Genomic DNA, 19,651 nt, shown 5'->3' on the forward strand with positions numbered 1-19,651 from the left:
CTTATAACCACGGCAATGCAGCTTGCACCTGTTACCAGGACGAAAAAGCACAAATGGTGGAATGAAGAGTGTGGTAGACTACATAGACTACCAGGCGTGGCACATCTGGCAAACCAAAAAGGACGAGACTGCCTGGCAACACTTTGTGGAAACTAGGAAGATGATGTCTAAGGGGCTCAAGAAAGTTAAGAAGGAACAAGGGATCAACTACTCAGGAAGATGAATTTACTAAGAACAACATGAGAAACTATTATTGGATCTTCAGGGAGAAGCTAAACAGATACGACCCCCCAACTCTTCAATTTCAGGACAAAAAAGGGAACATGGCATATAGTAATAGGGGCAACTGTAAGATACTAGCAGAATATTTCAAGGAACTTCTGAATTGCAAAGAACCATGCCAAAAGATGGCGTTCGATGGTGGACCGAAGTCATCCCCCAACCCTGACTCTAAACCCCCATCTATAAGCAAGATCCAGACAATACTAACTCATATGGAAAATAACAAGGCATCAGGGGAAAATCAGATAACAGCTGAATTATGGAAGTATGCAAGCAAAAATGCAATTGTCTCACTCCAAAAACTTTTTGAAAAGATATGGAAGAATGAGGTTATTCCAGAAGAATGGAAAATGGCCTTGATACACCCTATTCACAAAAAAGGTTCAAAATCGGATCCCAACAATTACAGAGGGATTTCACTGGTGGATGTGACATATAAGATATTGTCCAGAGCATTACTGCAAAGAGCTGAACCTCGGTTGGATCGCCAACTTGGGGAGTATCAAGCCGGGTTTAGGAAAGGAAGATCTTGCCCTGAACAGATCTTAAACCTCAGAAACGTTTTAGCATACCAGAAGCAGAGGGCGAAACCGTACATAGTGACTTTTGTAGATTTCCAAAAAGCTTACAATTCCATATATAGAGAGTCGTTGTTCAATATTTTGGAGGAGATTGGCTTGGACGGGAAAACTTTAAACATCATCAAGGAGACGCTCACGAATACATCCTCTAAAGTCAGATTCATGGGCAAACTATCAGAACCTTTTGAGATCAGAACAGGGGTCCGGCAAGGGGATGGTCTCTCCCCTCTGTTGTTCAACTGTGCACTTGAAAAAGTTGTGAGGGAATGGAATGCAAGAACAAGAGGGGGAATAAGACTTGGAACAAAAAACAAAGGAATCATGATTAAGTGTTTGGCATTTGCTGACGACTTGGCGCTGCTTGCAGATACATGGCAGGAAGCAAAAGACAAATTGCCGAATTACAAGAGCAGGTGAGGAAGATAGGACTTAAGATTTCTTTCGTAAAGATGAAGATCATGACGAATATACTTGACACTCCTAAGAGAATTAAAGTAGGAGCTCAAAAAATAGAGGTGGTGAAGAGTTTCAAGTACCTAGGGGAATGGATTGAATGGAACAATCTTGAAGGGAAAGCAATGGAAGCAAGAAGGACCAAAATGGAACTAGCTTTCCAGAAAACCAAAAACACATACAATAAGAAAGCCTTCTCTTGGAACACCAAAATAAGGCATTATAACACAGTACTTAAGCCGGAAGCACTCTATGCAGCAGAGACACTAGTCATGGGGAGGAAAGGGCAAATGGAGAAATTGGAAATCAAGGAGAGGAAAATATTGAGGAAGATCATGGGTCCCAAATTCCAAAATAACAAACAATTTTTTTATAGAAACGAATCCCTCTACGTAAAGTTGGAGAGACTCTCGGATACCATGAGGAAAAGGAGGATTGATTTCTATGGACACATATTCCGAATGAATCCTGACAGATTAACTAAACAGATCTTTGACTTCTTTTACAAAAAAAAAAGGCTAAACCCAATTGGTTTAAGGAAGTTGAAAAGGATCTGAGAGATCTTAAGATTACCGAACTCATGTTAAAAAATGGTACAGCCAAAACCATGACCAAAGACAAAACTAAGAGGTTCCAAGTTAAGAACAACACAAGAAAACTGATTCAGATATCAGAGGAGGAAAGGAGGAGGAGATCAATTAGAATGAAGAACTAATGGGAGAAGAAAAGAGCACAAACATCTAAGAAGTGATTGATCTGATGTACCCCAAAGATGGGTGATTCGAAATGAAGAAGAAGAAAACATGTAAATCTGTTATTAATAAAATGTTTTCTTTACAGGTGTTTTCTAGTGTTTTCATAAATTTTGTGTTTTGTATTCGACAGACTGAAAGATTTAGAGGTTATATTAACCAAGTTGACACTGGAAAGAATGGCTTCCATCATAATAAAGTTCAATGGTGTTGAAGTGAACAAACAGAATAACTTTTGTGACTTTATTCTGAACAACTTACAACCTAAGAAATTAAATACAATGGCAAAATAGAGGACCCATTGTGAAATCAATAAAAGTAAATCAATGAAAGAAGCCGTATCACTCTTAATATTAGTGATGACAGTCTTGCAGCACATTTTCATTGAATCAAAACTTTTAATGACTAGTTCATCTCAATATGTAAACAGCATTATACTACAATGGACAAGGATCACCTCTTGATATGCTATAACTTAGATCGTGCCTGTCAACAGCAGAACAGTATGACCAAGCTGTATTGAAATAACAAAAGATTAATGAAAAAAAAAAAGAATCCATTAGAAAACAACAACAACAATTATTCTGTTAAAACAAATTCAATCATTTTCTTAAACTATACTTTCAAAATTTAAAGTCCAAGCCTAAATAATTACATTATACATTCTAACTCCAACAAAGATATTGACAATGTCATAGCATACAGTTGGATATACGTTCTTCCCCTGTGGGTGGGAACTGTAGAATATATACAGCATATCACCATATGCCCTGCCTGTTTTAAGAGGTGACAACACGGGGCCCCAGGGGCTCTCAACTTTGGTGTGTGGATTGGTGATCGCAGGGCCTTAGCTGAGTCTAGTATTGCTTCCATATACTGTACTTGTATCTGGCTCCTCAATTTTGCCTTTCCTGCCTGACCTTCCCTGGCCATCTCTTGTTCTCTTCTGACCCCTACATTATTAGGTTTGTGAAGTCTAGGGAGTCCTTCATTTTTATGCTCTTTCTGGCCCTTCCCTTTCTTTTGCTGATACCTTCATTCTTTGAAGAATCAGACCTCTTCCACTTTTTCCTCTAATTAACGTTGAAAGAAGAGGTTGCCCAGTTCTACTTTCTCTTAAATCAAACATCACCATCACCACTGACATTTATGTCAAATTTACCAGTTTACCAATATTATAGCTTCTTCTTGGACACCATCTCCTTATGAAGGATGGCAATCCAATTGATTATGATTACTCATAAAACACTAGCTCAAAAGATTTCAATAGAAGTTTGCCCATACCAGTGGCACAAATCTTTAAGCCAAGAATTTTTGCCATCTCCCCACAGATTGTCGGCCTTCAATTTCCCCCCTTAATGGTGAGTTGGAGAAGTTCATTTCATTCACCTCTGATGATGTACCTGAGCTTTTGCTCCTTGATGGTTGTTAGAAGCTCTTTTTCCGTGTTTATTCTATCCTCCAATTATGAAGGCTGCAGCCAAAAATTTTAGTCTCATGTCTTTGTTTTGAGTATACTCTCTACATGCATGCTTACACAGTACGTCACTGCTCTCCTCTGTTCCCTATACTTCTTTCTTTACAATATTAATCTATCTCCTTTTAAAACTTTATTTCCTAATCTAATATTTTGTGCATCTCTAACTTCATTCCATTACTTTTGTTTTAAGACATGTATTTTCATGTTGCACTCATTCTCCAAGATTATGTCCATACCATTCAGCAACTTCTTTACATCCCCTGCAGACGGATATGAAATATCAATACAATCTGCAAATCTTAGATTAAAGTTGTTGCTATAAAATTAACAGAATTTTCAGAGTGGAAAAGTTGTTTTAAGGGAGAGTACAACTACGCAACCATCCCCAAGCATTACCTCAACTGATGTTCGGCTCCTAGGCTGAATGGTCAGCATAGTGATCTTCAGTTCGAAGGTGATCAGGTTTGATTTACCACTGAGTCAGGGTTTTTAATCTTAAATGGGTTGGGTATTTCTTTTTTTGCCAGTGGCTTTACGTCGCACTGTCACAGATAGGTCTTATGGTGACGATGGGATAGGAAAGCCCTAGAAGTTGAAAGGAAGCAGCCATGGCCTTAATAAACTTACAGCCCCAGCATTTGCCTGGTGTGAAAATCGGAAACCATGGAAAACCATCTTCAGGGCTGCCAACAGTGGGGCTCGAACCCACTATCTCCCCAATACCGGATACTGGCCGCACTTAAGCGACTGCAGCCATCGAGCTCGGTTACTGTATTTCCTCAGCTAATGTATAGACATTACACTTGTCAATGAATGATGTGACATGCATGCCTCCAGTATTGCCATAATGGTACTACAAGAATGATTGCCTATATTTAGAGACTGACCCAATTTTGTGTCCAAAATATACATTCATCATCTTGACTTACATAAATAAAACCTTTTTTAGGGTTGCCAGATGAACGGTTTTATCCAGAACAATATTATTTTTCTCATTTTGTACTACATATGTTGTGCCACTTAAAACATACACTCAATGATCCATTTTTTCAGAAAACAAATTCTCTAAAATCTTATGCTTTAGACCATAGTACCATTGTTATAAAGTGTGTGGTTTTGATTAAAAAGTACAAAATATTCTGTACTCTTTTGTTCTCATTACTACTGGTTCCAAAGTCTGTACTTTCTTTCTTTTTTCTTACATTGCACTGACAGAGATCCAAGGTCATATTTCTTTTGATTTGGACGGCAGAGTAAAGTGATACAAACGCGACAAGTTTGGTCTTTCCAACTAAGAAATGATCAATTAAGAGAATAATAGTTGTATCTGGCTCACGCGTTGTCCATGTCAATAAAGGTCAAGGTCCTGTTTTGTTTTTCGAGTATTTGACAAGCAGCTATATCAGACCAAAGAAAGATTGAGAAGGACCATGAAGTAAAAGTAAAAAATCTGGGGGGTTTTCTTTTTTTGCAGCATATCCCGACATGTTATGATACATCACTGATGATGCAACTTTGAAGAATATTTAACACATTATACTACTCACTTATGTAATTTCTCTTATTAATTAATTAATTTATAAATACTGAAATATTGCATGTATTTTTATAAATATTGAAATACTGCATATATCTGAACTTTAGAACATATGAACTCTTTATTGTAACTGCTTTAGGCCTCTTCATAAATTTCTGAACTAGATTTATGCTCAAAGCCTTGTTGAATGAGTTTTAAGGTTTAATTTTTTTCAGAATTCCTTTTTGGAAATGTTCTGAATTGATTTTTTTCCTTTGCTATGTGGAAATGATAAAATAAAAAGCATTACATTAGAGATTCTGTCATATTTTAAAATACCACCAGCTGATTGCATCTGTCTTACCAATGACCATTGAACATCAGTTCTCTCCAGATACTTAAAGAACAAGAAAACACCTGCAATTTTTAAAAAATACAGGAATACTAAATCTGTTTTCAAAATTGGAAGATAAGTCTCTGCGATCAGGAGAAAGGGAGGAAGGACCAAATATAGGGAGTCTCCCGCTTAAATTGGGGGAGTTGGCACATCTGTAAATAAACCGGTTGAGACAATAAGAGCTGCTAAATATTAACATTTTATGATGCATCAATCTAGAATATTATACAGATACAGACTCTTTAAGCAAACTTTTCATTATATGTTTTGTGTTGTTAATGGTAATCTAAGATTTGAACTGATGTTTGTATTTTATACGGTGATAAATGTTTTGAAATAATTTAACCAAAACATTTCAACTGTTATTATAGATATTTAAAATTATTTTAATGTGGCAAGTTATGAATTTGGGATTATAATGATGTAACAAGTCCAAGAGTATTTTTGGTAATTTTACGCTACTGCAGAAGAGAACAGTTTAAGTTTCTTGAATCATGTACAGCCTTTAATATCAACAATCTGTTAATAGTATTGACAAGGTGGAACAAGGTGTACAAATAAAAGGATGTATGATTAACTTTTAGTCAATACCGACCTAAGATAGTTGACCATTATGGTTATAATAATTAAGAGATAGGTCTTACGGCAATGATGGGATAAGAAAGGACTAGGAGCAGGAAGGAAGGCACTGTGGCCTTAAGGTACAGCCCTAGCATTTGCCTGGTGTGAAAGTAGGAAACCACAGGAAACCATCTTCAGGGCTGTCAACAGTGGGGCTCAAACCCACTATCTCCCGAATGCAAGTTGACAGCTACGAGATCCAAGCCACACAGCCACTCGCTCGCGTCTGTGCTCTTTACATCACAACATTTGAGAATAGCATCTCTGATGTACTAGTTTTAATTTGCAATTATTAGTTTGTAAAAAACATTTTATACTATCATCATCATCATCATATGCAGTTTCCGGCTATTGGCCAGGTCTGCTTTATACTGGTATATTAATATTTATTAGTTAATATATCTTTGAGCTCTTCTTTCATTCATTCAGTAGCTGTGGAGTTTGGCTTTTGGACTTAAGGTAAAGAAACCAAAATGTTCCTTATTTGACATCTGGAAATCTGGCAAACCAAACCTTAATCAAGGAGAAAAATATAATTATTCTTACCCTGAGGGCTAAAAGGAAGATAATGCAGGAAAATCCAAGAATGGCATCCCAAAGTCGAGTTCCTGGTGCGTGGATGACAAGCTGACGGAGATTGTCGATGAAGTTCTGAGACTTGAATTTGATCCCAAGCAGGCCCTTCATCTGAGACACTATGATGATTACTGATGTTGCCGATGTGAATCCTGAAGTTACTGGGGCAGATATGAAATCAACCAGGAAACCTGAAAATGTGAGTTGTTAGTTTACTGTACAAAGTACCATGAAGTTTGGTTTAGTATTCAGTCTGACACTCACTATGTTTTAACTTATTCTAAAAATGGATGGTCTTATGCTAAACTAAAACAAGTAACATTACAATAAAGGATAATAGATGAGTTAATGATGTTGAATAGAAGCTTAAAACTTGAAAACAATCATGCAGTTTTTGTACTCCAACAGAAGAAAGAGAATAACAGACAGAAGATGATGACCATGCAAATGTAGATTTACCTAAGGTAAAGCGATGAAAGAAAATGTACTTTGCAGCAGTGGCAGCTTGTGCTGAATTATGTTGGTGGTTCTGTACTGTGATGCCTAGTCCTTTGCAGAAAATGTAGTAGACAAATCTAAATTTGTATTCCCTATGGGAAGTGTCAACTGAGTTCATGTGCAACCATACTCTAGAAAAATGCTTAGTATGTCCCTCTCTCCATGTCTTATCAGCTTTGAGGTTCCCAAAAATTTACAGAAATAAATACAGGTAAACATACATCTCAATTTGTGTCTGCCTCCAGAGCGTAATGGTTCGTGTTATTAGCTGCCGTCCTCAGGGGCCCAGGTTCAATTCCCAGTACTGCCTGAAATTTAAAAATAGCAGGAGGGCTGATGTGTGGTTGAAATGGTTCATGCAGCTCACCTCCATTTGGGAATGTGTCTGAATAATGCTGCACCGCATGAGGACATGAGTTATCTTTATCTTAATTTGTAAGACTTCCTGGTTTTGAGTGACTTTGATGATATAAACAACTGAGCTATACAAAAAGACAACAGTTAAAAAGTTACAAAAATAAAGCATTTCTTCTCCTTATTGAAAATAATTTTGATCTAATATTGACACACATTTACAGAAGTTCTGAGACATGTATACACCTTTCAAATACAGATTTCTTAATGGCAAAGGGAAATTATCATCTGATGATACTAACATTCCTATTATTCATATTCATGACTACCTAACTTTGAAGAATTCACCTTCATCTGTTCCATTACATACAAACATCTTCATGATTACTTGTAGAATGTTCATTCAGGTATAGACATAATGAATTTTATAGTTTGTCTTATCTTGCCAGCTGTATTACAAAGAGTGAAAGACTACCTATTAAAACTTTTGTTGAAAGAAGGTTAGTTTAAACCCTTGAAATAATTCTGCTCCACAGGACATTCTAATAGCAAGATCCCAATCTGGAACAATGACATTTCAATATGAATCATCAAGCCAGGTCTAAAGGCCTTTCTTTCCTTTCACGTCCTGCAAGAGGGAATAATCCAAGAGAGGAGAAGCAGTTGAAACTGACGTGAGAAATTACAACCTGCAACATGTAACACACACAAATAGGCCAGCCATACTGCAAACAATCTGAGTCATACTGGATCATACAGAACCTTATGGGCAACTCTTAACTACAGCTTTCTTTGATAGGTGGCTTTGTGTGCTCCCATGCTTTTGACTTACAGTGCTATTGTTCATAGATCCAAGCCAGGTTGCCAGATAAACAGTAAATGAATGGATGTCAATCTTTGGCTCGATAACAAGACACAATATGAAGGATGAGATTGCTCATTGCTGTATATTATATATTTCATTCTGATGGTTCTGCCGCTCTGCAGATCGTATTACGAAGCCGTGCCTGCTTTACAGTGTTGAGTGACATTACAAACCATAATTCAAGTAATCCTCTGTACTGATAGAAGTACAATATCAATAATGTAACTTTAAAGCTTTTCGGTCTGTTGAAAACACTAATTTTTACACGTATAACACTAAAACATACCTATAAAAAATAAATACACAGTATTAAATAAATAATTATTGGTTTTTGATCTAGTATCAACACATTCATATTTACAGAAGCTCTGAGACAATGGATGGGGAAATTATCATCTGATAAATAATAATAATAATAATAATAATAATAATAATAATAATAATAATAATAATAATAATGGCGCGTGGTCTCCGAAGAGACCTGGTGAAGGTCTTTCAAGGTGACGCCATATAGGCAACCTGCACGTCTATGAGAAAGGGGCCCTACATGTCATAAATTCTAATGATGAAGGCGGCACACACACCCAGCCCCCGAGCTATCAGAATTAACCAATGGAGGTTAAAATCCCTGGCCCAGCTGGGAATTGAACCAGGGACCCTCTGGACCAAAGGCCAGCATAATAACCATTTAACCATGGAGGAAGACATCATCTGATGATACTATTATTCCTAGTTCTCAAACAAGAACTCTTTGTTAAATAGTGTATTTCATATTTTTACTTTTTTACAGGTATGTATATTGTTATATGTGTTATAATTAGGGTTTTCAGCAGACTCTTTAAAGTTACATTAACTAAGTCAACACTGAAAAGTTTGATTTCCTTCTGAACATCTTACAATAACAGTAAATATGGACATTATAAGGCATATTATCTACTCAGAAATGCTGAACAATTTAGGTTATTGTATTGCATAATAAGCCATGTATATAAAGATTTTATTTTTTGTTGGTAGTGGCTTTACGTCGCACTGACACAGATAGGTCTTATGGCGACGATGGGATAGGAAAGGCTTAGGAGTTGGAAGGAAGCAGCCGTGGCCTTAATTAAGGTACAGCCCCAGCATTTGCCTGGTGTGAAAATGGGAAAACATGGAAAACCATCTTCAGAGCTGCCAACAGTGGGATTCGAACCCACTATCTCCCAGATGCAAGTTCACAGATGCGCACCCCTGACTGCACAGCCAACCACCCAGTATATATAAAGATAGGAACATATAATGGGGCAACACAATGACTGGTGTGACAAGAGGGAGCTACAGCACAAGAAGACAAGAATAAATATAAATGAAACTCAAAAATCAATTAATCAATCAATCAATCAATCAATCAATCAATCAATCAATCAATCAGTCGATCAATCAATCAATCAATCAATCAATCAATCAATCAATCAATCAATCAATCAATCAATCAATCAATCAATCATTTCTATTTAGAGCTATCACCCAGGTGGCAGATTCCCTATCAATTGTTTCCCTAGCTTTTTCTTAAATGTTTTCAAGGAACTTGGAAATTTATCTTCCTTGATAAACTCTTCCAATCTGTAATTTCTATTCCTACAAATGACTATTTGCCTCAGTTTGACCTCTTGAATTCTGACTTATCTTTATATTATGATTTTTCCTACTTTTAAAAGCTTCACTACAGCTTTACTAATGTCATTCCATGCCATCTCTTCACTGACATATTGGAACATACTGCTTAGTTGAGCAGCACATCTATTTTCTCCCAAGTCTTCCCAGCCCAAAGTTTGCAACATTTTCATAATACTACTCCTTTGTTGGAGATCAGCCACAACAAACTACACTACTTTCCTTTGGCCTTTGGATCTTGTATCAAGTAGTCCTAGAGTGGAACCCATACAGTGGCACCATTCTCTAATTGGGTCTTACCAGAGACTTACATGCCTTCTCCTTTACATCCGTACTACAACCCCTAAATACTCTCATAACTATGTGAAGAGATCAGGAACCTTTCTTAACAACCTCATTAATATGATTACCTCAATGAAGATGATTTCTTATATTAACACGTAGGTACTTACAGTGATTCCCATTAGGTACTGTCAGTCCATCAACAATAATTAAAACTGAGAGGACTTTTCTTCTTGGTGAAAATTACAGTTTGAATCATATCTTAAAAATTGCCTGCAGATTGTTAAAATAAGGAATCATTTTTCTGCACCTATTATTGTTACCAGTGGAGTTCCTCAAGGGTCTCACCTTGTGCCCTTACTTTTTACTCTATACATAAATTATATTAAAAGTATACTTAAGAATTCTGAATTGCTTTTGTTTGCTGACTATGCAAAAATGTTTATGCAAATTAATTGTCCACTTGATTGCTTAAAACTTCAAGAAGATCTACATCATCTGGAAAAGTACTGTATTCAGAATGGGTTGAAACTTAATCAGGAAAACTGTAAAATAATATCATTTTTAAAAAACAAGAAGAAAGTATCATTTCAGTACAAATTTAGTAACAACATTCTAACTCCTGTTTTACAAGTTGATGACCTTGGTGTTTTATTCAGATATAACATCATTAATATTGAAAATATTTGTAAGAAATCATTACAAAGATTGGGTTGCATTACTAGATATTCCAGAGAATTTTCAAACTTAGCTACCTATCAATTGCTGTATGTATCTATGTTACGCCCTTAACTAGAATACTGTACACCTGTATGGAACCCTTCCCATCAGACCTCTATCCATAGATTCGATTCAGTACAACATAAATTTCTTTGTTTATATTCATTTAGAGCAGGATTCTCATATGAAAATGTTGATTATACAGCCCTATAACAGTCTTTAAATCTGCATAGTCTGTCACAATGCCGTAAATTCCTGGCTACACTCTTCATTTTTAAATTGCTTCATTCCTTGGTGAAGTGTCCACAACTCCTTGAAAAAATTAACATACATATACCAAACAGATGCACAAGGTTCAAGAATACACTGTCTACAAATTGGCATAGAACTAACTATGCATTCAATGGGTCAATTGAATGAATGTCAAGATCTCTAAACAAAGTGGATATTGATATATTTAACTGCTCATTGTCAAAATTTAGAAATCACTTACATAATCTCCAGAATTGACTATGGTATTACTTTCTTGTGCTTAATTGTAATATAACCTGTGTATATATCTGTACATATTTTTCTACTTACACTCCACTGAACTTTCTTGTTTGTTTTGTTTATTTTTCCGCTATTGTGTCAAATGGCATTACCATTAATAAAGTATTATTAAAGTACTATTATTTCCCATCATACCATTGTCTGCTGTCCATCTCACAATATTGACTAGGTTCCCCTTCAGTCACTCACAATCCTGCAACTAATTTACTACACTATACAGTATAACATAATCTGCAAATAGCCTCATCTGTGATTCCAGTTCTTTACTTATATCATTTGTATATATAAGAAAACATAAAGGTCCAATAATACTGCCATGCAGGATTTCTATCTTAATCATTACAAAACCAGATAACACTTCACCTACTCTAATTCTCTGAGTTCCATTTTTGGCAGTAATCTCCCATGATGTACCCTATCAAAAGCCTTGGATAGGTCAATTGCGATACAGTCCACATGACCTCCTGAATCTAAAATATCTGCTGTATCTTGCTGGAATCCTGCAAGTAGAGCCTCACTGGAATAACCTTTCCTAATCCTGAACTTCCTTCTATCAAACCAGTCAGTAATTTTGCAAATGTATGTAATATAATCACAAAGGATGCTTTCCCAAAGCTTGCAAACAACACAAGTCAAGCTGACTGGCCTGTAATTATCCGCTTTATGTTTATCCCCCTTTCCCTTGTACACTTCACTCATTTGGTATGGCTCCTTCATGCAAACAGCAATAAAATAAGTATTTCAGATGTGGCACTATATCCCAACCCATAGTCTGTCATTATGTTCATCCTAGTATGTGTTATTTTCAAGTTGCTGTATCTCTATATTATGTTTTGATTTAACAATTGCTTGTTCTCCAATACTTGTGTTGCATAAAAAGCTATGAGTGTAAAATGATACTGAAATTCAAGAATATTAATACAATAATCATAAAATAATTAAATTCAAACATTTTTTTGTTTTTGTCAGTAATGAAGTGCTCCTCAAGTCCTATTGTACATAAAGAAAAATGAATCCTCCTTCTACAACTACAGCCATACAGTGGATTCATACTGTAAGTAAGTTGCAGGAGTAAGGCAAAGATTTCTCAGTTTTCTTGAAATCACATTCTTTAGTTCTCTTTAATGTAAGACCATGTTATGGAGCCTCAAGACTTGAAACCCAGAAGGGGCTTGTGGAATACAAGAGTGTCAATCAAGATGGAATACAGAACACAGTCACTCACCAAGTTTGAGGATTCCCATCAGGAGTTCCACACAACCAGCCAAGAAGGCCAGCAGCACAACAAACTCTATAGGCAGGTCCTGGGTGTACTCAAAGGTGAGCAGTGCCATGAGGGATGTTGGGCCAATAGAGACTTCTTTGATAGTGCCAAACACCATGTAAACCAGACTGCCCATGAAGGCCGAGTACAACCCATACTGTAACCAAGGTTCTGCAGTTACCTTGAGGAGATTACAAATATACTATACATATTTCATTATAGACTGTTATGTCCATCAGAACTCATTTTGCAAGCCTCTGTGAATTAACTAAGCACTTCCACAACCCTCTATTTACAACCATCTCTGTGGTATTGTTTAATTCCACCTAATCATTAAAAAAAAAAACTAAATGTAACCATTGATCACAAATATGTGCTCATTGCATTTGATTTGCAGCACCTTGGTTCACCTACTATACAACTGTACTGTGAGAAAGCACATCCTAAATCCTTGCAATGATCTGCCTGTTCCAGATTTTTATTCCTGATCACATTCATCTTAGGTTTCTAGAATACAACAATAAAATGCATCTGCCTACTAAAGAAAATAATATAACTCTTCTTCTTCTAAGCAACATCCTGCATTAACACAGAGCCTGCTATTTTAATTCTGGAACACTAATTTGCAAGATTATGTGTATCTTCAGGTAAAAGGACAGTGATTTTCAAGTTAGCATTCAGCATTAGCTAATAATAGTAATAATAAGTGTACCGGTATTGCCTCATTTACAAATGCAGAAATATCAGGTTACTACACAGTAAATGAAAGTCACTCAATCCATTACAATGTACACAGATTTTTTAATAATATTTGACAACTTACCAACCAGTCAGCCTTTGGTTGTGGCATCATACACAACCATTAACCCGGCTCAAGGGAGAGAGGGTCATCTTCCCTGTTCTCCTCTTGAGTAATTCTTGCCTGGCGCATCCATACTGCAGTGGTGGGCATCCAACACATCAGTAGGCTAGTGTGAAAGGATGGCTAAGTTCAGACAGGGACCAAGCACCACGGGGTAGGAACCCATGCCCAGGGTTATGGGTGAAGACCTTAACAGCATCTTTGGCAGAGAAGGAGACCTTCGGAATGGCAGAGATGGCGGACGAGGCAACCTATCCTCCCTGGGGCTAATTAGAAGAGGACACCACTGCCTTGTGGAGAAGAGGGATCTTCAAAGGCTAAGGGAGTAAACCCTGAAAGAAAATCCTCACCTGTGTTAGGCCTTGCAAGTCAACAGTTGAGTATGAATATACTGTTTTCAAACCTAAAACAAGCCTCGGATGGAAGACTAAATTAAATACCAGACATGACAGTTCTTCTTGTACCATCCGAATTTATGATGGCCAAAAGCCTGATGCTCATCGGAGATACTAGAAGACACAAAACCCTCCCAAGCAGCAGCGATTGAAAATTGGTACACTCAATATCCTTACTCTCACCAAAAAATATGAAGAACTTGGATCTTATGGAGAGGCATAAGCTCAAGATATTGGGGTTGAGTGAGACAAAATGGAAAGGATATGGGAAGAAGCCCTTGAGAAATGGATATGTGCTGTGCTAGAGTGGGAACAATAATGAATCCAAAAATGGAGTTGGCTTCCTCCTTCATAAGATATAGACACACAGACAGATGTCAAATATGTGAGTGACAGGATCATCCAGATGAGACTAAGTGTTGGTAATGCGCATCATACTCTTCTGCAAGTACTGTATATGCACCGCAGACAGGATGTACCACAGAAGAGAAAGAGCAATGCCTTATCGAACTTGAGGAACAAATAACAGAGGAAAAAACAATCATTATGGGTGATCTGAATGCCCAAGTTGGTAAAGAAAGACTAGGCTGTGAAAACATCGTTGGCCCCCATGGCTATGGTAACAGAAATTCTGAAGGAGAGAACCTGATTAATTTCTGTGTGCGAAATAACTTAACCATACAGAACACATGGTACTGTATCAGAAGAGGGACAGCCATAAAATAACAAGATAGCTGGGATGGAAAGCTTAAGACTATGACTGACTTCACCATCACTGATAGAAAAGTGGGCCAGTATATTACAGATGTTGAAGTCATACCCAGCGAGTGCCTAGATAGCGACCATCGGCTATTAATCGCTTACCTAAAATATGTTCATGTGCCCAAAATTAAACAAAAGAAAATGCCAAAGATTAAGACATGGCTGTTGAAGGACATGAAGCGAGGATAAACAGCTAAATTGCCCAAAACTGAGAAAGGGGGAGTAGAAGAAGAATGGTCCTTATTCAAAGAAACCCTTGTAAAAGAAGCCACAGAAATTTGTGGAAAAACAAGTGCCACACTAAAAGAGAAGGAAACACCTTGGAGGAAAGACCAAGTGTAAAGATAGCAGTAAAAGACAGAAATAAACTGAAAAGAAAATTAGACCTCGAAAAACAGAAAACAAATGATAGACAAAATGAATTAGAAATTGAACATCTAGCATAGGAATACCGGAAAAAGAAAGGCTGTAAAAAGACTGATCTAGGAAGAAAAGGAAAAGTGCTGGGATGACTTTACTACAAGGATAGTGGAAGAATGTCAAGGAAGTAGGAAACTACTATACAAAATAGTAAACAGTAAAAGAAATGAATGCACTGGAAACATATGATGGTAGCTTAATACAAACAGAGGAAGGGATCAGGGATGAAATGAAAAAGTACTTCAACATGCTGTTGAATGGAGATGGGGTCAACACCACCACCAATGACTGCAGTGTAGATGAAGCCAAAAACAACAAATACCCAATAACATGGCTTGAGGTAGAAACAGCACTAAAGAGCATGTAAAATGGGAAGTCCCCAGGCTTTGATGATCTCAGCTCAGACATGATAAAGTTAGCTGGAATACTAGGCTTGAATTGGCTATATAGAGTGCTATCAGTGATTTAGGAAAGAAACAAAATCCCAGAAGATTGGAGTAAAGGAGTCATCATCCCACAGTTCAAAAATGGCAACCGATGGAAATGTGGAAATTACAGAGGCATCACGCTGTTGTCACACTCGCTGAAGATGCTGGAAAAGATAATAGAAATGAGACTTAGGAAGAAGATAGTGGAACCTTTGCTTGAGGAAGAACAACACGGGTTCAGGAAAGGTCAAAGTATTGTGGATCTATCTTTGCAGTAAAAATGCTGACAGAAAAGTACTGGGAATACGGAAGAAATCTTGTGATTGCATTTGTGGACATTGAAAAAGCATATGATAGTGTTCCTTGAAACAAGATAGGGGAATGTCTGGAAGGTGCCAAAGTACTTAATTGACAAAGTCAAGATGCTATACCAGAAGTGCTACAGCTGTGTCCAGATAGGCAACAGATGATCAAAATGGTTTGAAACAAAGAGAGGTGTCCAACAAGGAAGTGCTCTGTCACCACTCCTGTTCGTAATAGTAATGGACAAGGTCATCAAATCTATCAAGAAATGGACAATGAACCAAACGCCTTGGTATTTATGGGGAGAGACAGAAGCTGAAGTTCAGAAGAAACTTAATGAATGGAACAACACATTCAAAAATTTTGGACTGAAGATGAGCAAAACAAAGACAGTGGAAATGACCATCAGCAGGGAATGAACAAGCTCACATATATTTCTCAAAGGAGCAAAAATCAAATGAGCTTCCCACTTCAAGTACCTTGGAAACACAATCTCGAAAGACAACAATGTTAGGCAGGAAATACTCAGCAGGACACAGAAAGCATCAGACATCTACAGTCAAGTCAGAAATCTTCTCTGGGACTGCAAAATACCACAAAAAGTGAAAACAATCATGTACCACACTTACTTTGTACCAATCCTCATGTACGGTTTAGAGACATGTACCCTACTAAACAAAAACTTTAGTAGAATCCAAGCAACTGAAATGAGATTCATTAGAACCATGAACCAAACTACCAGACAGGACAAGATCAGAAATGAAGTGAACAGGAAAGTAGCTGGTATTGAGGTTCCTACCTATTACCAGTGTCATAAAGAAACACAGACTTCAGTGGTATGGGCACATAATGAGAATGAACAGGGAAAGACCCGCCAGAAAATATTTTGACCTTCATCTCTTAGGGCCAACGGCCGTAGCCATGTTGAAACACCGGATCCCATGAGATCTCCAAAGTTAAGCAACATTGGGCGTGGACAATTTTTGTAACAAAAAACCAGAACTTTAAATACCAAGTAGTTTATCTTTAACATTCAATGTATATTTATTTCACTAGTTTAGTCAGGGGAAGCAGGACAGTCAAACCCATAAACGTTCTAGTAACACCAATATTTCATATGGTTATAAGTGTTTTCATTTGAATGAGTGTGTTATCAAACAATACAAGTGTTCCCAGTGTTCCGTGTACATGAACGCGCAACAGTTTAGACTAGATCTATGTCTTTATACATTTTTCTTCATTGTGTATTTCATCCAATCTTTTTCAGACAGAAACAGGACTGTCAAATCCAGAATGCTCTTAGAGAGCCAAGTTTTCCACACCATTATGAGTGTCCTTATTGTGTTTTGTAATTATTTTAAATCCAGTACATGTAATTCCAGTGTTCCGAGTTCTATGATCACAAGACTGTTAGAGCCAGAACTGGGAACTTTCTAAGCTCCAAGTTCTCCTTGCCAAGTGTATGGTGCATTTCAAGGTTATATCAATTAACTCAATGATGTATTTCCACGCAACCACCTATAGGTGCAAGGATTTTTTGTTATGATGATTGTTATCAGATTACCCCTTAATTTAATTTTTACCAAGAACTGATGATGACTCCATGGGAGTCGAAACCGGTCTTCTTATAATTGAATAAATTGTTGCAATATGTTGAATGGTGGAACATCCCTCAAACTCTACATTATTGGTTAAACGTCAACACGGAAATGAAGATCGTAACTTACGAAAGAAGACTATGAGCGCATTTATAAGTGCAGACCTTCATTTCTAGATTTACTGCTACTAAATGGTACATCACATCGACAAACGGATTGCACCATTAGATGCCATTTTTAGTGGTCTACATGGTTGGTCCTATGACATCTGCTGTATTTACGGGCTAAATTGTGTTAGAATCTTTGAACATGGTGAAATTTGTGTACAATTTTCGTACATTCCTTTATTTTTCGCACACTTATGTAGCAGATGGAACCATGACAATCGGCTGGCATATGGTCACCGGTTGTACCAATGTGTGCACCAAAATTTGATGATTCTATCTTTCCTAAAAGTGTGTCAAACTACAAAATATATACGTAAAAGTACCAAATTTACCTAAAATCGAGAAATGCAGATCTATAGAAGGTATAAAGGATCGTGATATGACAAAAAGTCATAGGACCAATGTTGTAGATCTCGTCATGCTGAGTTTGATTGTGCCATCCATTTTGTGATACAACTTACCATTTAGCCACCAGTTACTTAGAAAACGAAGTTCTGCACCGTCATTAATATTGCCTCCATATTTTGGTATTTTTCAGGGGTAAAAAGTGAAAATTTTAAACATTTTGAAATGTTTCTGTAAGTTACAGGCTGTAAGCTATAATTTTGCTAAATTTCAATTTTCAAGTTCGTCTGGCAGATTGTTCCACCATCTTGATTTGGGGGAAGGTGGCTAAATATGAGGACTTTCAGGAAACTTCTAAGTCCATGAAACCTATAGGTTATTGCTTTGGATACATATATCCAACTGTGTTCTTATGCTGAGACCAAAATTTGAAACCCCCCCCCAATGTGGTCCCCTCAGGGAATTTTGAGAATTTTTAATATTTCAAGGGATACTGAGGTCATCAGCTTCTCTGGTGCTAAGTTTTGAGTTTCTAAGATGCCTGGAAGTGCCTCATTAATTCACGTCTATTTTCATACCTTTATAAATATATATAGTCTATAGATCCCTCCAAACCGACTTGCATTTATATATATTTTTCTGCTGTGATATCGGAACACTTTGCATGATTTCTTCGGGGTGTCTGCATTTTAAGTATAATGCAATGAAATGTTAGATTCTATATAATTTCCTCAGATGTTTACGTGCTCTCTAATGCAGGATAGCAAACACTGCATGATACATGTAACCAACACCAATACTCGTGTGTAGACTGTACCATGTGCTCTGACCCAACCTACGGTGCCACACACAACTGTTAGTTCCCTTGAATCCTCGAGGTAAGGATTCATGCAATGGATAGTATAGAAAAGGACTGGTATCAAATCAGCCTATGAATTCTTGAACCAAACTTGAAAATATCTTAAGGGAACATGTGTTATATAGTATACCTCAGCACTGAGTCCAGCCAGTGATGCATAAGCTATACTCTGGGGCATCATTGTCAGGCCGATGGTGAGGCCAGCAATGACATCTGCCACTCCATCGAGCTTGGTGTAGTGAGGCAGCCATGATAAGATAGGCACATGCTGAATTAAAAGCTGCTTTCCTTTCCTGGCCAGCCTCACATGAACTTGAGTTTTCTCTTTGACTGCCACTGTAAAAGAAGTGATCACATGTTGTTGGGCGAATTGAAATATAATATTTGTAAAACATTGTAAAGGAGTTATGGCATAAAGCAGGGGCATATACAGGAAAGGAGGAGGTGGGGGGATGTTTACTGGGGGTTAGACCCCCCAGAAATTTTACAACAAGAAAATAAACAGAAACTGACAACAAACATTACATACATACATACATACATACATACATACATACATACATACATACATGCATACATACATACATACATACATACATACATACATACATACATACATACATACATACATACATACATACATACATACATCATCATTATAGACCG

General features: G+C 37.1%; 1 protein-coding gene across 1 annotated transcript in view; it reads right to left on the reverse strand.

Annotated features, from left to right (window-relative positions):
- Positions 1-19,651, reverse strand: part of LOC136875976 (sodium-independent sulfate anion transporter) — a 136,610-nt gene that overhangs the window by 99,202 nt on the left and 17,757 nt on the right. The window contains exons 2-4 of the mRNA XM_068228442.1: positions 19,116-19,321; positions 12,808-13,003; positions 6,629-6,849 (exon numbers count right to left, since the gene is read on the reverse strand). Of these exons, the coding sequence (XP_068084543.1) occupies positions 6,629-6,849; positions 12,808-13,003; positions 19,116-19,321 (623 nt within the window). The remainder of the gene's footprint in view (positions 1-6,628; positions 6,850-12,807; positions 13,004-19,115; positions 19,322-19,651) is intronic.

This window comes from Anabrus simplex, chromosome 6 (genome assembly GCF_040414725.1).
Source record: "Anabrus simplex isolate iqAnaSimp1 chromosome 6, ASM4041472v1, whole genome shotgun sequence".
Taxonomy (NCBI): Eukaryota; Metazoa; Arthropoda; class Insecta; order Orthoptera; family Tettigoniidae; genus Anabrus; species Anabrus simplex.